At 44.3% G+C, this 20,593-nt stretch overlaps 1 protein-coding gene across 4 annotated transcripts in view; it reads right to left on the reverse strand.

Annotated features, from left to right (window-relative positions):
• Nucleotides 1-714: 714 nt before the first annotated feature.
• Nucleotides 715-20,593, reverse strand: part of pdcd6ip (programmed cell death 6 interacting protein) — a 30,273-nt gene continuing 10,394 nt past the window's right edge. Inside the window, exons 4-18 of one of the 4 annotated variants that reach the window (XM_090208936.1) lie at nucleotides 11,921-12,048; nucleotides 11,615-11,768; nucleotides 11,423-11,523; nucleotides 10,514-10,630; nucleotides 8,459-8,681; nucleotides 7,830-7,953; nucleotides 6,975-7,152; nucleotides 5,225-5,336; nucleotides 4,924-5,093; nucleotides 4,569-4,817; nucleotides 4,317-4,451; nucleotides 4,035-4,129; nucleotides 3,702-3,819; nucleotides 2,944-3,128; nucleotides 715-2,801 (exon numbers count right to left, since the gene is read on the reverse strand). In XM_090208936.1, coding sequence (XP_090065062.1) covers nucleotides 2,576-2,801; nucleotides 2,944-3,128; nucleotides 3,702-3,819; nucleotides 4,035-4,129; nucleotides 4,317-4,451; nucleotides 4,569-4,817; nucleotides 4,924-5,093; nucleotides 5,225-5,336; nucleotides 6,975-7,152; nucleotides 7,830-7,953; nucleotides 8,459-8,681; nucleotides 10,514-10,630; nucleotides 11,423-11,523; nucleotides 11,615-11,768; nucleotides 11,921-12,048 — 2,315 coding nt within the window. In that variant the 3' untranslated portion in view covers nucleotides 715-2,575. Of the gene's footprint in view, nucleotides 2,802-2,943; nucleotides 3,132-3,701; nucleotides 3,820-4,034; nucleotides 4,130-4,316; nucleotides 4,452-4,568; nucleotides 4,818-4,923; nucleotides 5,094-5,224; nucleotides 5,337-6,974; nucleotides 7,153-7,829; nucleotides 7,954-8,458; nucleotides 8,682-10,513; nucleotides 10,646-11,422; nucleotides 11,524-11,614; nucleotides 11,769-11,920; nucleotides 12,049-20,593 lie in introns of all 4 variants that reach the window. The other 3 variants (XM_021572439.3, XM_021572438.3, XM_021572437.3) reach the window with 3 other exon arrangements.

Consider the following 20,593-nt stretch of genomic DNA (forward strand, 5'->3'; position numbering starts at 1 on the left):
TTCTAGCCTATTCAACCCCTCTTTCGTATCGTCTAAGATGCCCAAAGATTGGAAAGCTGCCGCGGTCATCCCCCTTAGGTTGTGTATCGGAGGACGCATGACTTTCAACCTTCGTCTCTCCTGAGCCCGTACGGGAGTTGTAGCGATGAGACAAGATAGTAGCTACTACAATTGGATACCACGGGGAAAAAGGGATTGAAAATTCAACAAAAAAATAAATTGTAATAAAAGCATCTCCAATCCAAAATTAAACCTAGAATCGGCATCCTATATCGCAACAAAGCGACTGGAATGAGTTGCAACAAAATAATGTTTGTACCATGTTTTGTGTTGCTACCATCCTGTGTTGTCATGTTTACAGTTGCTACGTTGTTTTCTTAGGTCTCTTTATGTAGTGTTGTCTCATATATATATATATATATATATATATATATTGTATTTATTTTTTATTTTTAATCCCTGGCCCCCGGCCCCGCAGAAGGCCTTTTGGTAGGCCGTCATTGTAAATAAGAATTTGTTCATACCTGACTTGCCAAGTTAAATAAAAATACCTGCCCTCTGTTGGCTACTACCTTTAACTACAGCAACATAATGTAGAATATTGTTTCAGTAGCTTTTAGCAGACTGGGCAAGGATGTATAAATGTCTATGGTGCTGAAGACCAAAGAATATGTTCAGCAGAAAGTAAAATACCCAGACACACACACACAGGTGTCTGGTATGCAGAGGTGTTTTAATCACATTAGAACCAAAGAGAAACACTGTGTCGTTGGGTTAACCACAGTCTTTATATATAATAACCTTTATCCCAGAAAAACATCTACAGCCATTTACAGCTTTACTCTGATTGTAAAACAGAAAGACACATCCCCACAGAGAGAGAGAGGAGAGGAGTGATGGAGAGAGGGGAGTGATAGAGAGGAGTGATAATTGAGAGGGAGACAGAACAGAGACAGCGAGAGTGCATCTCCAAGAGTCCTTATCTAAATTAGAAAAACCGACAGCCATTTTTATTGGATTATTACCTAAGTACATTACAAAAATATGATATAGTTGTTATAGAAGCGGCAGGCGTTAAGCTGAGTGATCGTAGCTGGGCCGTATTCAGTAGCAAAACGGTTTGAAAACAGACAAGGAAGAATTGCTTCTCTTATTGCAAAAGTTCAAGCTGTAAACCCCCATTTCATTCCGTTTCTAAACGTTTTCTCCCTACTGAATACAACCCTGGGTCCTCAGGTTCTTCATTCAGTGACATTGAATGTGACGCCTCCCACTTGCTCCCAAATAAGGAATCATGCCACGCCCTCCTCATCCAAGAATGACATGCAGCTCCTCTAGTGTTCTATATCTAGGCCGAGTATATACAGGTTAGGACAACGCAATAATCAATAATTCCATGCGGCAGCATTTGAAAATAAACAAATGAATTGGACTGGGTGCCACTGCTGATTCTACAGGATTAGCATTGAAAATGTGACAATCGGTCGGAAAAATAAAGGGTCTGTAGATAACTAGAAACACATTTAAATGAACAGAATGACAGTAAAACAGTTATGCTATGTGTTTGCTGACTAGTTCGCTGAAATTCACTACAATTGTGTTAATTTTCCACTTGATGGCAAACTTTCTGTACTGCTAAAATTCACTTCCAGTCATTTTGGCTCGCATTGCTAGTCCCATTGTTTAGAATTCTTCTGCATTTATGCAAAGACTTATGGAATCCTCTTATCCTAACCTGTATATTTTTGACCTAGGCCCATACCAGGAAGTCAGGTATAGCAGGAAGAAAAGTTAGGACTTAAAGAATTAAAGCAATAATTAGAAAAATAATATGAAAAAAAATAAATAAATAGAGGAGCTGGTTCGTAGATGAGTATGTAGAGGGAGGGATGGAAGAAGAGCGAGAGGGTAGATGAGGGAGGGAGAGAGAGAGGGAAGAGGAGGGAGAGAGGGTAGAGGAGAGAGGGTAGAGGAGGGAGGGAGAGAGGGTAGAGGAGAGAGGGTAGGAGAGAGGGTAGAGGGCAGAGGAGGGAGGGAGAGAGGGTAGAGGAGAGAGGGTAGAGGAGAGAGGGGAGGAGAGAGGGTAGAGGAGAGAGGGTAGGAGAGAGGGTAGAGGAGGGAGGGAGAGAGTGTAGAGGAGGGAGGGAGAGAGTGTAGAGGAGGGAGGGAGAGAGTGTAGAGGAGGGAGGGAGAGAGGGTAGAGGAGGGAGGGAGAGAAGGTAGAGGAGGGAGGGAGAAAGGGTAGAGGAGGGAGGGAGAGAGGGTAGAGGAGGGAGGGAGAGAGGGAGAGAGGGTAGAGGAGGGAGGGAGAGAGGGAGGGAGAGTAGAGGAGGGAGGGAGAGAGGGAGGGAGAGAAGGTAGAGGAGGGAGAGGGAGGGAAGGTAGAGGAGGGAGGGAAGGTAGAGGAGGGAGGGAAGGTAGAGGAGGGAGGGAAGAGAAGAAGGAAGAGCAGAGGAAGAAGGGAGAGATAGAGAGAGATTGAGGAGTTATTGCTGGGCGTAGTAGCATGGTTTCTGCTGTCGGTCGGAGTAGCGATAGCAGAGGAGAGGGATGGAGGAGAGGAGTGAGAGAGTAGTTATTGTTGTGGGTAGTATGGCTGTGGTGGTGGTTGCTGGGGCTGCTGTTGGTAGGTGTAGGGGTGCTGCTGTGTGGGGGGGACCCCAGGGTAGCCCCCCTGTCCGGGTGCTGGGGCCTGCTGATAGGGGATGTAGGGCTGCATGTTAGGCTGCATAGTTGGGGGCATGTTGTACTGGCCGTACGCTGCATACGGGTTATAACCCATAGGCATCTGGTAGGCATACCTGGAGATACAGAGAAAGAGAGGTTAGTGTGTATGAAAATGAGAAGACAGGGATAGTGAGATGAACAACAGACGGGCTACAGTTGTGCAACGCACACAGCCAACTGGGACAATAAGGATAATGATTGATTTGATTGACTCACCCGGGGTATCCCTGGTATGTGGGGTAAGGCGGTCCCTGGGCCTGTGAGGGAGGGGCCATAGGTGGGGGGTTTACTGGTTGAGGCTGGTTACTGGGAGGGTTGCCTGGTGCGGAGGCGGCCTGGGGGGTGAAGGCAGGGGGAGGGGGCCGCTCGGGAGGCTGGGCCTTCGCCTGGGGCTGCTGAGGCTGCTGGAAACGGAAGAGGGAAAGATCAGAGGTCACTAAAAATCAGTCAAAACAGATCAATAGTAAACCTTGTGACAACTGCAGATGTAAAGTGGTCACAATAAGAGACAATATTACGGTCATGTCTCTGTCGCGATTGAGGGAGTTCGTCAGGCTGAACCGGGATATGACCCGTCAAGACCAGGTGAAACTGCTCAAATCAAACAGTCATTGTCAACAAGGCAGCATGGTGCATCGTTCAGAAACATACAATATGTGTTTCAATTTTCAAACTAGTTTTCCTTGGTAAGATAAAGCACATATGTTTATTTTATCAAAAGCAAAACGTAAGTCAATACTCCACGTGCCTCACATACGTCACTCTGTTGAGCCAATTTCGCCATCGGCTTTGAAAGGGGCACACAACTCACACCCGGGAGACACCTCGGTTACAAATGAATGCAATCACTTTCACCCGATGCAAATTTCGCCCACCCAGTGAACCGGGCAAGTTTAATTGAATCGTCATTGGCACAGAGCTGCCCTCTGATTGGGCTGGAGAGAGGAGCCACCCAGCTGTGATTGGCTACTTACGAAGACAGTCCTTGGTGCGGGGGTTGGTCCAGTGGCGGTGGGGGTGGGGTTAGTCTGGTAGGCGGGGACAGAGAAGGATGGGGCACTGGGCTCCCTGGCGATGCTCTGCTGCAAATCCCTGGGTGGGTAACCACAACAACAGAAATGTCAGTCATTGGTCACCAAGGCAACCCCAACATCAGTTGCTCGTCATGGTCACTTCTAGTTCACATAAATCACCAATCACATAAAAATATAATCAATGATATTTCACTAATAACACAATACAGTGATTATTACAAATATTCATAACAACTGAAGCATCGTTATTGAGACGACATCACCACCACATACTTCAGCAGTTCATCCCGTTCTGTCTTGCGGGCGAAGACGATGTCACTGCACTTGTTCTGGAACTTCAGCAGGATCTCGGTGAGGTCATTGTAGAACTACAGAGAGCGAGAAGGTGATTGGTCAGATTGAGAGACAACCAAAGTCATCCAATAATCAAGCCCTTGTCAAGTTCAACCTGTTGTGTTTTTCAGGGGGTTAATAACAAAAAAGAAAAAGAAACAGTCCTCAACCCACCCATTCCCTAGAAACAACCCTCCCTGACATTCCCTAGGCGACAGTTACCTTGGTGCCCTCTCTGAGGTTGCTGGTGATCTCAACGTAGCTGTCGTGGGCCGAGGCCAGCTTCTTCAACACCTCCTCACGATCATTAGCCTCAGAGTTGGACTGCTTCAGACTGGAGAACTCCTGGTGAGATGCCTGGGGGGAGACAATCAACAGGAGAGAATCGATAAAGTAACATTTCTCGACATCTGAAAAAGTATTTGTGGAAATTGCGTATAGGGGTGTTTAGGCGAGTGTGTCTCTGTATCCTACCTGCACGTTGCCCAACAGCTCTTCCTGAGAGCGGAGACTGGCTTGAACCCTCTGGCTGTAGCTGCCGTATGATTGGTCCAGCTGGCTCATTGACAGTGCCTCCTCATTGATGGCCCCGTCCTGAGCCAGAGCCGTCAGGAAGCTGGAGGACATGTCAAAGGTCACGCCCTTAATCTCCGTCTCCAGCACCTCCCTCTCTCTCTTCACCACCTCTAGCTGGGACAGCTGGGAACGCAACACACTCACAACCTAGAGGGAGAGAGAATACATAGTTAGAACACACACACACACACACACACACACACACACACACACACACACACACACACACACACACACACACACAATCCCTCACCTCGCTGCCCTGCAATGTCTTAGCAGGGTTGGCTGAAGGTATGGCAGCGGTGAGTTCAGCCTCAGGTTTACAGAGGAGAGCGATCATCTCACAGTGTGCATTATAACGCTCCCTGACCACCTGGTCAGCCTGCACTGCCTTGTCCAACACGCTACGGAAGTTACCCCCCTCTGGACCGCCGGAGGTAGAGAAGCAGAAATAATTATCATTTGATTCCAAGGTAGTACACAACACCACACATATCAGTATGTTTGTTTTTGGATGTGTGTGTAGGCATGAATAGGTGTGTGAGTGTGTGTACCCGCTCTGAGTGGTTTGTAGAGGTCTCCAGAGGGAGTTCTGTTCCAGCGTTGGCTGAACTTGGATCTCAGCTCGCTGTCTGTCGACTCCTCATCATCCAGCATCTTCAGAGACTACAAACACACATATTACACATCATGGGTATACGAACTAGAGGTCGACCGATTCATCGGAATGGCCGATTAATTAGGGCCGATTTCAAGTTTTCATAACAGTCGGAAATCGGTATTTTTGGGCGCCGATTTGCCCAATTATTATTATTTTCAATGACGGCCTAGGAACGGTGGGTTAACTGCCTTGTTCAGAGGCAGAACAACAGATTTTTACCTTGTCAGCTCGGGGGAGCCAATCTTGCAACCTTACAGTTACCTAGTCCAACGCTCTAACCACCTGCCTCTCATTGCACTCCACGAGGAGACTGCCTGTTACGCGAATGCAGTAGAAGCCAAGGTAAGTTGCTAGCTAGCATTAAACTTATCTTATAAAAAACAATCAATCAATCATAATCACTAGTTATAAGGTGAAATTGTGTCATTTCTCTTGCGTTCATTGCACGCAGAGTCAGGGAATATGCAACAGTTTGGGCAGCCTGGCTCATTGCAAACTAATTTGCCAGAATTGTACGTAATTATGACATAACATTGAAGGTTGTGCAATGTAACAAGAATATTTAGACTGATGGATGCCACCCGTTAGATAAAATACCGAAAGGTTCCGTATTTCACTGAAATAATAAATGTTTTGTTTTCGAAATGATAATTTACGGGTTTCGACCATATAAATGACCAAAGGCTCGTATTTCTGTGTGTTATTATGTTATAATTAAGTCTATGATTTGATAGAGCAGTCTGACTGAGCGATGGTAGGCAGCAGCAGGCTCGTAAGTATTCATTCAAACAGCACTTTCATGCGTTTTGCCAGCAGCTCTTCGCAAGCACAGCGCTGTTTATGACTTCAAGTCTATCAGCCTAATGGCTGGTGTGACCGATGTGAAATGGCTAGCTAGTTAGCTGGGTGTGCGCTAATAGCGTTTCAAACGTCACTCGCTCTGAGACTTGGAGTAGTTATTCCCCTTGCTCTGCAAGGGCCGCGGCTTTTGTGGAGCGATGGATAACGATGCTTTGAGTGTGGCTGTTGTCGATGTGTTCCTGGTTCGAGCCCAGGTAGCTGCGAGGAGAGGGACGGAAGCTATACTGTTACACTGGCAATACTATAGTGCCTATAAGAACATCCAATAGTCAAAGGTATATGAAATACAAATGGTATAGAGAGAAATAGTCCTCTAAATACTATATTAACTACAACCTAAAACTTCTTACCTTGGAATATTGAAGTCTCATGTTAAAAGGAACCACCAGCTTTCATATGTTCTCATGTTCTGAGCAAGGAACTCAAACATTAGCTTTTTTACATGGCACATATTGCACTTTTACTTTCTTCTCCAACACTTTGTTTTTGCATTATTTAAACCAAATAGAACATGTTTCATTATTTATTTGAGGCTAAATAGATTTTTATTGATGTATTATATTAAGTTAAAATAAGTGTTCATTCAGTATTGTTGTAATTGTCATCATTACAAAAAATAAAAATAAAATAATAATAAAAATAAATAAAAAGAAACCGGCCGATTAATCGGTATCGGCTTTTTTGGGCCTCCAATAATCGGTATCGGGGTTGAAAAATCATAATCGGTCAACCGCTAATACGAACACGTGTGTGTGTGTGTGTGTGTGTATATATACACACACCTCATCCAGGATCTCTCTGTTGCGTGTCAGTAGTTCCGGCAGGTCTCTGATCAGCTGCTCTATGCTCTGCAGCCCCCCCTGCTGGACGATGGCATGGGCCTTTTCAATAATGGATTGTGGGATAGAATCTCCAGACAGGTCCTCCAGAGCCGCAGGCAGGTTCAGAGATGCCAGGACACTGTTGTTAAATGATCAATACATGATCAATATAGACATGCCAACACACTGTTTAGTTATTAACGCAATTCACCACCAATAAATATGACCTACACAGTGTACAAAACATTAAGAACACCTGCTATTTCCATGACAGCCTGAACAGGTGAAAGCTGTGATCCCTTATTGATGTTAAATCCACTTCAATCAGTGTAGATGAAAGGGAGGAGACGGGTTAAAGAAGGGTTTTTAAGCCTCGAGACAATTGAGACATGGATTGTGTGCCATTCAGAGGGTGAATGGGCAAGACAAAACATTAAAGTGCCTTTGAACGGGGCACGGTAGTAGGTGCCAAGAACGGGGCACGGTTTGTGTCAAGAACTGCAACACTGCTGGGTTTTTCATGCTCAACAGTTTTCTGTGTGTTTCAAGAATGGTCCACCACCCAAAGGACATCCAGCCAACTTGACACAACTGTGGGAAGCATTGGAGTCAACATGGGCCAGCATCCCTGACAAATTGAGTCTGTTCTGAGGGCAAAAGGGGGGATATTAGGAAGGCGTTCTTAATGTTTTGTCCACTCAGTGTATGATGACTTAACCGGGTGCTGTTGACTGTGTTGATAATGAAATGTATTGAAATCAATAGAGTAGAAAAAATAACGATTCAATTGTTAAATGATCAAAGTAACATCCATACCCGTTGCAGAGGTTAGTAGCTTCCCTCACGGTTCCTACCAGTCTGTTGACGGTCTCAGCCTTCCTCTGGCTGTACACACTCATACTCTGCTGCACAGCCATGGGCACCATCTTCTCAAACAAGTCTATACAGACACACACGTCAGAAACTAACCCACACGTTTAAACTCTTTTAGACATCTACACAAAAAGCAAAAAAGTGTGTCCCCCCCGCACCAGTGAACTTGGCGCTGAGTGGTTGTGTGTGTATTCGGTCTCTCACCAGTGAACTTGGTGCTGAGTGGTTGTGTGTGTATTCGGTCTCTCACCAGTGAACTTGGTGCTGAGTGGTTGTGTGTGTATTCGGTCTCTCACCAGTGAACTTGGTGCTGAGTGGTTGTGTGTGTATTCGGTCTCTCACCAGTGAACTTGGCGCTGAGTGGTTGTGTGTGTATTCGGTCTCTCACCAGTGAACTTGGTGCTGAGTGGTTGTGTGTGTATTCGGTCTCTCACCAGTGAACTTGGTGCTGAGTGGTTGTGTGTGTATTCGGTCTCTCACCAGTGAACTTGGCGCTGAGTGGTTGTGTGTGTATTCGGTCTCTCACCAGTGAACTTGGCGCTGAGTGGTTGTGTGTGTATTCGGTCTCTCACCAGTGAACTTGGCGCTGAGCGGAGGTGTGATGGTGGTAGCCTTGACCAGCGCTGCCTTGCCGATGTGTTCCAGGTCTTTGACCTCAGGGACGCGGTCGTGGTAGATGAAGTCGTTGTCCTTCTTAGCTGCGGTCAGAGCGCGGCTGATCTTATCACTAAGGTCTTTCACACTGACGTACTCATCATAGCGAGACGCTACCGTCTTCACCAGCTCTGAAGCATGCTGCAGGGATGGAGGGAAGGAGAGAATAGAGGAGTGAATGATAGTCGGATCCTTCACACTGTCAACCATAAAGCAGGGCTAGACTCTTCACTAATTAGTTTGCTGAGGGATGGAGAGAACGAGAGAATAGAAAACAATGTATGAGGACTTTGGTTGAGTGGTTGTGTTTACAGTGGGAAGAAAAAGTATGTGAACCCTTTAGAATTACCTGGATTTCTGCATAAATTAGTCAGAAAATCTGATCTTCACCTAAGTCACAACAATAGACAAACAGTCTGTTTAAACTAATAACACAAACAATTACATGTTTTCATGTCTTTATTGAATACACCGTGTAAACATTCACAGTGCAGGGAGGAAAAATATGAACTGGATTTAATAACAGGTTGACCCTCCTTTGGCAGCAATAACCTCAACCAAACATTTTCTGTAGTTGCGGATCAGACCTGCACAACGGGAGGAATCTTGGACCATTCATCTTTACAAGACGGTTTCAGTTCAGCAATATTCTTGGGATGTCCGGTGTGAACCGCTCATTTGAGGTCATGCCACAGCATTTTAAATCCGGTTTAGGTCAGGACTCTGATTGGGCCACTCCAGAGGTTGTATTTCCTTCTGTTGAAGCCGTTCTGTTGTAGATTTACTTCTGTCTTACGGGTTGTTGTCCTGTTGCATCACCCAACTTCTGTTAAGCTTCTATTGGCGGACAGATAGCCTTACATTCTCATGAAAAATGTCTTGATAAACTTGGGAATTCATTTTGCCATCGATGATAGCAAGCTGTCCAGGCCCTGAGGCAGCAAAGCAGCCCAAACCATGATCCTCCCTCCACCATACTTTACAGTTGGGATGAGATTTTGATGTTGGTGTGCTGGGCCTTTTTTCCTCCACAGTGTTGTGTTCCTATAGTTTCATCTGTCCACAGAATATTTGGCCAGTAGCGCTGTGGAACATCCAGGCGCTCTTTTGCAAACTTCAGACGTGCAGAAATGTTTTTTTGGACAGCAGTGGCTTCTTCCGTGGTGTCCTCCCATGAACACCATTCCTGTTTAGTGTTTTACGTATCGTACTCGTCAACAGAGATGTTGGCATGTTCCAGAGATTTCTGTAAGTCTTCAGCAGACACACTAGGATTCTTCTTAACTTCATTGAGCATTCTGTGCTGTGCTCTTGCAGTCATCTTTGCAGGATGGCCATTCCTAGGGAGAGTAGCAACAGTGCTGAACTTTTTCCAATTATAGACAATTGGTCTTACCGTGGACTGATGAACATCAAGGCTTTTAGATATACTTTTGTAACCCTTTCCAGCTTTATGCAAGTCAACCATTCTTAATATTAGGTCTTCTGAGATCTCTTTTGTTCGAGGCATGGTTCACATGAGGCAATGCTTCTTGTGAATAGCAAACTCAAATATTGTGCGTGGTTATTTTTTTAAACGGGGCAGGGTAGCTCTAACCAAAATCTCCAATCTCATTTCATTAATTCAACTCCAGGTTAGTGGACTCCAATTAGCTTTTGCAGAAGTCATTAGCCTAGGGGTTCACATACCTTTTCCAACCTACACGTGAATTTTTAAATTATGTATTCAATATAGACAAAATACAACAATTTGTATGTTTTTAGTTTAAGCACACTGTTTGTCTATTATTGTGACTTAGATGAAGATCAGATCCAATTTGATGTCAAATGTATGCAGAAATCCAGGTAATTTCAAAGGTTTCACATACTTTTTCTTGCCACTGTATTTGGTCATAGGAAAATCACTACATTTTCAGGTGGGCTACACTGGAAACACCACTGGGTTAGAGTGCTGTGTGTGTGTTTGTGTGTACCTGCAGGCGAGCGATCTCCTCCCCAAAGTGTTTCTTCTGCTTGGCGAGGATAGACTGGTGTAGCTCAGCGTTGGCCTGCATGATGCAGTGTTTAGCTGCCAGCACCGGCAACACCTCCTGGAAATAAATACACTGACCAGGGAGAAGCAACCACAGAGCAGTGCGCACACGCACACACACGGGGCAAACCAAAACACATACATGCAAACAAAGGGACCACCAAAGAACAACACCGCCAAGAGCAAATCACGAACGAGTTTCACGTCACAGAAGCCAAATCAGGAACACAGGCACACACACCACCACGAGGGATGCAGAGAGCGGAGGATAACGGGAGAGAGAACAGAAGTGAGTGATTAATCTTTCTGCCACATTCACCCAAACTTTATTACAAAGTAGTGTGTGTGTGTCTACAAAGTCCAGCCCCATGTATTCCCACCCCAGAACGTGTGTGTGTCTGCAAAGTCCAGCCCATGTATTCCCACCCCAGAACGCGTGTGTGTGTGTGTCTGCAAAGTCCAGCCCATGTATTCCCACCCCAGAACGCGTGTGTGTGTGTCTGCAAAGTCTGGCCCATGTATTCCCACCCCAGAACGTGTGTGTGTGTGTGTGTGTGTCTTTTAGTAGTAAGACAGGTCAGTCAGATTTCAAACACACATCATTTCAGAAGCTCATTATTAGGTAGTGAGAGACCAATAAGAACGGGGGTGAGACGGTGAAAGCGCCACTGAGAATACAGCCCAAGTAGTGAACAAGCACAACCAATGAGAATACAGCCCAGGTAGTGAATAACAAATCAGAATGGAGACTGTATGGTAAACAACCAATCAGAACAGAGATAGTGAAATGAGAGAAATGGGGAAAGTTCCACACCCTGAGTGTTATCCCCCCACACACACACACACACACCTTGGGCAGGTTCTCTTTGTACTGACACTGCTTGAAGGCATCGCTGTAGAAATCTGCCGCCTGATTGGCCAGTTTAGCGATGATGGCGTCCTTCATCTTATCTGTAGGGCAAACGATACCATGGTTACTTGATTTATGCACACACGTGTAATGTGTGGGTATAGCATGTGTGTGCGTGACGTATGTGTGTACCTGAAGTAGCCTTGAGAAAGAAGACTTCCTGTGCCTGAGCCAGCATGATGAGACTGAGGGTTCCTACGGTCTCAGGAGAAATGTCCATTGTAGGCTCTCTGTTCAGAGCCGACAGCACTGTGTCCTTAATGTGACCAAATGCTCCACTTGCCAACTGGAGGGGGTGGAGGAGGGAGAGAGTGTATGACAGAGAGAGATGGAAAGACATTTGGCTGTAGTATTTGTAGTACTGTAATAATTAGATGTGGTATAAATTGTAGTGTTACTATAGAACCTGGTAGTATTGTAGCATTACTATAGTAGTACCTGGTAGTATTTGGCTGCGGCCTTCAGTCCTTCATCGCTGTCTAGGTTTTGTTCTGAAGCGATCTGACTTGCCAACGCTGCTCCATTGAACAACACACATGTCTTCTCATAGCCCAGACTGGCCAGGGCTAAAAACACACACACCTGTTCATCAGGCTGACATACCTCACAATAGGGTTACAGAGGTTACCTCTCGCTGGAAGATAGCACACGCCGGCCCAGCTCTACACATGCCACAGACAGGTAATCATTTAGGTTGCAGGGTTTCCATTAGGAACATTTGGCACTGGACAAGTGACCTGAAAGATGACATTTGAGAACTGTACCGGTCATCCATCTGCATTGGGAAAGTAACCCATTAGGGCATCCATCCACGCAGCCAGCACAATCAATAAACAAGGGATATTGGCCAAATGAGCCACACTTACGTGTCCTTAAAACCAGCCTTTTAACAAATTACAAATACACTATCCTTTGTGTTTCGATGTTTAGCATATGCAGAACTCAAATATCAATTGTCCACCTTACGGTTCAGCTGTCAGAGATCTGATCACTAAATGCATCAGGGCATTGCATGCATAGGCCTATAGGCATCTACTGTATGAAATTAATATTAAAAAATATCAAATCAAATTTGATTTGTCACATGCGCTGAATTAGACCTTACAGTGAAATGCTTTCTTACAAGCCCTTAACAATCCGTTTAAAAAAAGTGTTAAATGATTTACTAAAATAAACTGAAGTAAAATATAAATAAAAAGTCAAATAAAAAAATTGTTAAAAGAACAACAATAAAATAACAGTAGCGAGGCAATATAAAGTGGTACTGGTACAGAGTCAAGGTTAGTCGAGGTAATATGTACATATATATATATATATATGAAAGCGCCATAATATGTAGAGGTAAAGTGACTATGCATAGATAAACAGAGAGTAGCAGCAGCGTAAATAATGAGGGTGGGGTCAATGCAAATAGTCCGGGTAACCATTTGATTAGCTGTTCAGGAGTTTTAAGGGTTAGAAGCTGTTAAGAAGCCTTTTGGATGTAGACTTGGCACTCCTGCACCACCTGACATGCGGTAGTAGAGAGAAGAGTTTATGACTAGGGTGGCTGGAGTCTGACAATTTTTAGGGCCTTCCTCTGACACCACCTGGTATAGAGGTCATGGATGGCAGGAAGCTTGGCCCCAGTGATGTACTGGGCCGTACGCCCTACCCTCTGTAGTGCCTTGCGGATGGAGACCGAGCAGTTGTCATATCAGGTGGTGATGCAACCAGTCATGCAGACGTGAGGGCTACGGGTTGGTAGTCACTCAGGGAAGTTACCTGGGTGTTCTTGGGCACAGGGACTATGGTAGTCTGCTTGAAACATGTTGGTATTACAGACTCGAACAGGGAGAGGTTCAAAATGTCAGTGAAGACACTTGCCAGTTGGTCAGCGCATGCTAGGAGTACACATCCTGGTAATCCGTCTGGCACTGCAGCCTTGTGAATGTTGACCTGTTTGAAGGTCTTACTCACATCGGATACAGAACGCGTGACCACACAGTCTTCCGGAACCGCTGGTGCTCTAATGCATGCTTCAGTGTTGCTTGCCTTGAAGCAAGCATAGAAGTCATTTAGCTCGTCTGGAAGGCTTGTGTCACTGGGCAGCTCGCGGCTGTGCTTCCCTTTGTAGTTCGTAATAGTTTGCAAGCATTGCCACATCCGACAAGCGTCAGAGCCGGTGTAGTACAATTCAATCTTAGTCCTGTATTGATGCTTTGCCTGTTTGATGGTTGGTGGTGGGGCATTGCAGGCTTTCTTATAAATGTCCGGGTTAGAGTCGCACTCCTTGAAAGCGGCAGCTCTACCCTTCAGATTAGAGGTCGACCGATTATGATTTTTCAACGCCGATACCGATTATTGGAGGACCCAAAAAGCCGATGCCGATTAAATCGGCCGATTAATTTTTTGGGGATATACAGTGCCTTGCGAAAGTATTCGGCCCCCTTGAACTTTGCGACCTTTTGCCACATTTCAGGCTTCAAACATAAAGATATAAAACTGTATTTTTTTGTGAAGAATCAACAACAAGTGGGACACAATCATGAAGTGGAACGACATTTATTGGATATTTCAAACTTTTTTAACAAATCAAAAACTGAAAAATTGGGCGTGCAAAATTATTCAGCCCCCTTAAGTTAATACTTTGTAGCGCCACCTTTTGCTGCGATTACAGCTGTAAGTCGCTTGGGGTATGTCTCTATCAGTTTTGCACATCGAGAGACTGACATTTTTTCCCATTCCTCCTTGCAAAACAGCTCGAGCTCAGTGAGGTTGGATGGAGAGCATTTGTGAACAGCAGTTTTCAGTTCTTTCCACAGATTCAGGTCTGGACTTTGACTTGGCCATTCTAACACCTGGATATGTTTATTTTTGAACCATTCCATTGTAGATTTTGCTTTATGTTTTGGATCATTGTCTTGTTGGAAGACAAATCTCCGTCCCAGTCTCAGGTCTTTTGCAGACTCCATCAGGTTTTCTTCCAGAATGGTCCTGTATTTGGCTCCATCCATCTTCCCATCAATTTTAACCATCTTCCCTGTCCCTGCTGAAGAAAAGCAGGCCCAAACCATGATGCTGCCACCACCATGTTTGACAGTGGGGATGGTGTGTTCAGCTGTGTTGCTTTTACGCCAAACATAACGTTTTGCATTGTTGCCAAAAAGTTCAATGTTGGTTTCATCTGACCAGAGCACCTTCTTCCACATGTTTGGTGTGTCTCCCAGGTGGCTTGTGGCAAACTTTAACCGACACTTTTTATGGATATCTTTAAGAAATGGCTTTCTTCTTGCCACTCTTCCATAAAGGCCAGATTTGTGCAATATACGACTGATTGTTGTCCTATGGACAGAGTCTCCCACCTCACCTGTAGATCTCTGCAGTTCATCCAGAGTGATCATGGGCCTCTTGGCTGCATCTCTGATCAGTCTTCTCCTTGTATGAGCTGAAAGTTTAGAGGGACGGCCAGGTCTTGGTAGATTTGCAGTGGTCTGATACTCCTTCCATTTCAATATTATTGCTTGCACAGTGCTCCTTGGGATGTTTAAAGCTTGGGAAATATGTTTGTATCCAAATCCGGCTTTAAACTTCTTCACAACAGTATCTCGGACCTGCCTGGTGTGTTCCTTGTTCTTCATGATGCTCTCTGCGCTTTTAACAGACCTCTGAGACTATCACAGTGCAGGTGCATTTATACGGAGACTTGATTACACACAGGTGGATTGTATTTATCATCATTAGTCATTTAGGTCAACATTGGATCATTCAGAGATCCTCACTGAACTTCTGGAGAGAGTTTGCTGCACTGAAAGTAAAGGGGCTGAATAATTTTGCACGCCCAATTTTTCAGTTTTTGATTTGTTAAAAAAGTTTGAAATGTCCAATAAATGTCGTTCCACTTCATGATTGTGTCCCACTTGTTGTTGATTCTTCACAAAAAAATACAGTTTTATATCTTTATGTTTGAAGCCTGAAATGTGACAAAAGGTCGCAAAGTTCAAGGGGGCCGAATACTTTCGCAAGGCACTGTATATATTTTTTTATTTGTAATAATGACAATTACAACTTAATTTAACTTAATATAATACATCAATAAAATCAATTTAGCCTCAAGTAGATAATGAAACGTTCAATTTGGTTGAAATAATGCAAAAACAAAGTGTTGGAGAAGAACGTAAAAGTGCAATATGTGCTATGTAAGAAAGCGAACGTTTCAGTTCCTTGCTCAGAACATGAGGACATATGAAAGCTGGTGGTTCCGTTTAACATGAGTCTTCAATATTCCCAGGTAAGAAGTTTTAGGTTGTAGTTATTATAGGACTATTTCCCTCTATACCATTTGTATTTCATTAACCTTTGACTATTGGATGTTCTTATAGGCACTTTAGTATTGCCAGTGTAACAGTATAGCTTCCGTCCCTCTCCTCGCTCCTCCCTGGGCTCGAACCAGCAACACAACGACAACAGCCACCACATCGAAGCAGCATTACCCATGCAGAGCAAGGGAAACAACCACCCCAAGGCTCAGAGCGAGTGAAGTTTGAAACGCTATTAGCGCGCGCTAACTAGCCAGCCATTTCACTTCGGTCACACCAGCCTCATCTCGGGAGTTGATAGGTTTGAAGTCATAAAGAGCGCAATGCTTGACGCACAACGAAGAGCTGCTGGCAAAACGCCCGAAAGTGCTGTTTGAATTAATGTTGACGCGCCTGCTTCTGCCTACCACCGCTCAGTCAGATACTTGTATGCTCAGTCAGATTATATGCAACACAGGACACGCTAGATAATATCTAGTAATATCATCAACCATGTCTAGTTAACTAGTGATTATAATTGATTTTTTTTATAAGATAAGTTTAATGCTAGCTAGCAACTTACCTTGGCTTACTGCATTTGCGTAACAAGCAGTCTCCTTGTGGGGTGCAACGAGAGAGAGGCAGGTCGTTATTGCGTTGGACTAGTTAACTGTAAGGTTGCAAGATTGGACCCCCCGAGCTGACAAGGTGAAAATCTGTCTTTCTGCCCCTGAACGAGACAGTTAACCCACCGTTCCTAAGCAGTCATTGAAAATAAGAATGTGTTCTTAACTGACTTGCCTAGTTAAATGAAGATTAAATAAAGGTGTAAAAAAACGGCAAATCGGCGCCCAAAAATACAGATTTCCGATTGTTATGAAAACTTGAAATTGGCCCTAATTAAATCAGCCATTCCGATTAATGGGTCGACCTCTACTTTAGATAGTGCGGATGTTGCCTGTAATCCATGGCTTCTGGTTGGGGTATGTGCAGTACCAGTCAAAAGTTTGGACACACCTACTCATTCAAGGGATTTTCTTTATTTTCACTATTTTCTACATTGTAGAATAAAACTAAGTTCATTAGAGTTAACTGCACCTCAGAAATTGCAGCCCAAATAAAAGCTTCACAGAGTTCAAGTTACAGACATCTCAACATCAACTGTTCAGAGGAGACTGCATGAATCAGACCTTCATGGTCAAATTGTTGCAAAGAAACCACTACTAAAGGATACCAATAAGAAGAGACTTGCTTGGACCAAAAAACACAAGCAATGGACATTAGACCGGTGGAAATCTGTCCTTTTGTCTGATGAGCCCAAATTTGAGATTCCAACTGCTGTGTCTTTGTGAGACGCAGAGTAGGTGAACGGATGAGGCGGCAGGGTAGCCTAGTGGTTAGAGCGTTGGACTAGTAACCGGAAGGTTGCAAGTTCAACCCCCCGAGCTGACAAGGTACAAATCTGTCGTTCTGCCCCTGAACAGGCAGTTAACCCACTGTTCCTAGGCCGTCATTGAAAATAAGAATTTGACTTGAATTTGACTTGCCTGGTTAAATAAAGGTCAAATAAAATAAATAAATGATCTTGGCATGTGTAGTTCCCACCGTGAAGTATGTGGTGTGATGGTGCTTTGCCGATGACACGGTCTGTGATTTATTTAGAATTCAAGGCACGCATATCTACCACAGCATTCTGCAGTGATACGCCATCCCATCTGGTTTGCGCTTAGTGGGAAAAATAATTTGTTTTTCCAACAGGACAATGACCCAACACATTTCCAAGGGCTATTTGACCAAGAAGGAGACTGTTGCATCAGATGACCTGGCTTCCACTATCACCGGACCTCAACCCAATTGAGATGGTTTGGGATGAGTTGGACCACAGAGTGAAGGAAAAGCAGACAAGTGTTCAGCATGTGGGAACTCCTTCAAGACTGTTGGAAAAGCATTCCAGGTGAAGCTGGTTGAGAGAATGCCAAGCGTGTGCAAAGCTGTCAAAGGCTAAGGCAGGCTACTTTGTCTAACAGTTTTTTGGTTACTACATGATTCCGTATGTGTTATTTTATAGTTTCGATGCCTTCACTAGTATTCTAAAATGTAGAAAATAGTACAAATAAAAGGAAAAAACCCTTGAATGAGTAGGTGTTCTAAAACCTTTGACTGGTCCTGTATGTACGGTCATTGTGGGGATGACGTAATTGATTCACTTATTGATGAAGCCAGTGACGGATATTGTGTACTCCTCAATGCCATCGGAAGAATCCAGGACCATATTACGGTCTGTGCAAGCTAAAACAGTCCTGTAGCTTAGCACGTGTGTCATCTGACCACTTCTGTATTAAGCGAGTCACTGGTACTTCCTGTTTTAGTTTTTGCTTGTAAGCAGGAATCAGGAGGACAGAGTTATGGTCAGATTTGCGAAATGGAGGGCAGGGGAGAGCTTTGTACGCTCTGTGTGTGGAGTAAAGGTGGTCTAAAGTTTTTTTTCCTCCTCTGGTTATACATGTAACATGTTGGTAGAAATTAGGTAAAAATTGATTTCATTTTTCCTGCATTAAAGTCCCCGGCCACTAGGAGCACCACCTCTGGATGAGCATTTTCTTATTTGCTTATGGCCTTATATAGCTCGTTGAGTGCCGTTTTAGTGCCAGCATTGGTTTGTGGTGGTAAATTTACAGCTACGAAAAATATGTATGAAAACTCTTGGTAAATAGTGTGGTCTACAACTTATCATGAGATACTCTACCTCAGGCGAGCAAAACCTTGAGACTTCCTTAATATTTGATTTCGTGCACCAGCAGTTATTTACAAATAGACACAGACCGCCACCCTTGGTTTTACCGGAGGCAGATGTTCTGTCTTGCCGATACACGGAAAACTCAGCCAGCTGTATGTTATGCATGTCCTTATTCAGCCACGACTCAGTGAAACATAAGATATTACAGTTAATGTCCCATTGGTAGGATAGTCTTGATCGGAGCTCATCCAGTTTATTATCCAATGATTGCACGTTGGCTAATATGACTGATGGTTGAGGCGGACTACACACTCGCCGTCGGATCCTTACAAGGCACACCGACCTACGTCCCCGAAATCTCTGTCTCTTCTTCATGCGAATGACGGGAATTTGGGCCTTGTCCGGTGTCTGAAGTAAATCCTTTGCATGTAGACACGTTAAATAAATAAATATTTGTCCAGTACGAGGTGAATAATCGCTGTCTTGATATCCAGAAGCTTTTTTTGGTCATAAGAGACGGCGGCAGAAACATTATGTACAAAATAAGTAACAAATAACGTGAAAAAAATACACAAGATAACAATTGGTTAGGAGCCCGTAAAATGGCTGCCATCTCACCCGGCACCATAAATATAGAAGAAAGAAAAGCTTAGTCTTAGAGCGAGAGAGATAATGGCAGAATGATGACAGGACATGGATTTCTTTATCCTTGTCAGATAGGCTACTGCGTCTGCTATACAGATATATACAGTCGTGGCCAAATGTTTTGCTAGTGACAAATATTAATTTTCACAAAGTCTGCTGCCTCAGTTTGTATGATGGCAATTTGCATATACTCCAGAATGATATGAAGAGTGATCAGATGAATTGCAATTAATTGCAAAGTCCCTCTTTGCCATGCAAATGGCACGTGCCATCATCATTGCTTTGCACAAAAAGGGCTTCACAGGCAAGGATATTGCTGCCAGTAAGATTGCACCTAAATGAACCATTTATCGGATCATCAAGAACTTCAAGGAGAGTGGTTCAATTGTTGTGAAGAAGGCGTCAGGGCGCCCAAGAAAGTCCAGCAAGCTCCAGGACCGTCTCCTAAAGTTGATTCAGCTGCGGGATCGGGGCACCACCAGTACAGAGCTTGCTTAGGAAAGGCAGCAGGCAGGTGTGAGTACATCTGCACGCACAGTGAGGCGAAGACTTTTGGAGGATGGCCTGGTGTCAAGAAGGCCAGCAAAGAAGCCACTTCTCTCCAGGAAAAACATCAGGGACAGACTGATATTCTGCAAAAGGTACAGGGATTGGACTGCTGAGGACTGGGGTAAAGTCATTTTCTCTGATGAATCCCCTTTTCCGATTGTTTGGGGCATCCGGAAAAAAGCTTGTCAGGAGAAGACAAGGTGAGTGTTACCATCAGTCCTGTGTCATGCCAACAGTAAAGCATCCTGAGACCATTCATGTGTGGGGTTGCTTCTCAGCCAAGGGAGTGGGCTCACTCACAATTATGCTTAAGAACACAGCCATGAATAAAGAATGGTACCAACACATCCTCCGAGAGCAACTTCTCCCAACCATCCAGGAACAGTTTGGTGACGAACAATGCCTTTTCCAGCATGATGGAGCACCTTGCCATAAGGCAAAAGTGATAACTAAGTGACTCGGGGAACAAAAGATCGATATTTTGGGTCCAAGGCCAGGAAACTCCCCAGACCTTAATCCCATTGAGAGCTTGTTGTCAATCCTCAAGAGGCGGGTGGACAAACAAAACCCCACAAATTCTGACAAACTCCAAGCATTGATTATGCAAGAATGGGCTGCCATCAGTCAGGATGTGGCCCAGAAGTTAATTGACAGCATGCCAGGGCAGATTGCAGAGGTCTTGAAAAAGAAGGGTCAACACTGCAAATATTGACTCTTTACATCAACTTCATGTAATTGTCAATAAAAGCCTTTGACACTTATGAAATGCTTGTAATTATACTTCAGTATTCCATAGTAACATCTGACAAAAATATCTAAAGACATTGAGGCAGCAGACTTTGTGAAAATTAATATTTGTGTCATTCTCAACTTTTGGCCACGACTGTACAGCTAATTCGTACA

Source organism: Oncorhynchus mykiss, chromosome 18 (assembly GCF_057628025.1).
Source record: "Oncorhynchus mykiss isolate SJ-2025 chromosome 18, ASM5762802v1, whole genome shotgun sequence".
In the NCBI taxonomy this organism is placed as follows: Eukaryota; Metazoa; Chordata; class Actinopteri; order Salmoniformes; family Salmonidae; genus Oncorhynchus; species Oncorhynchus mykiss.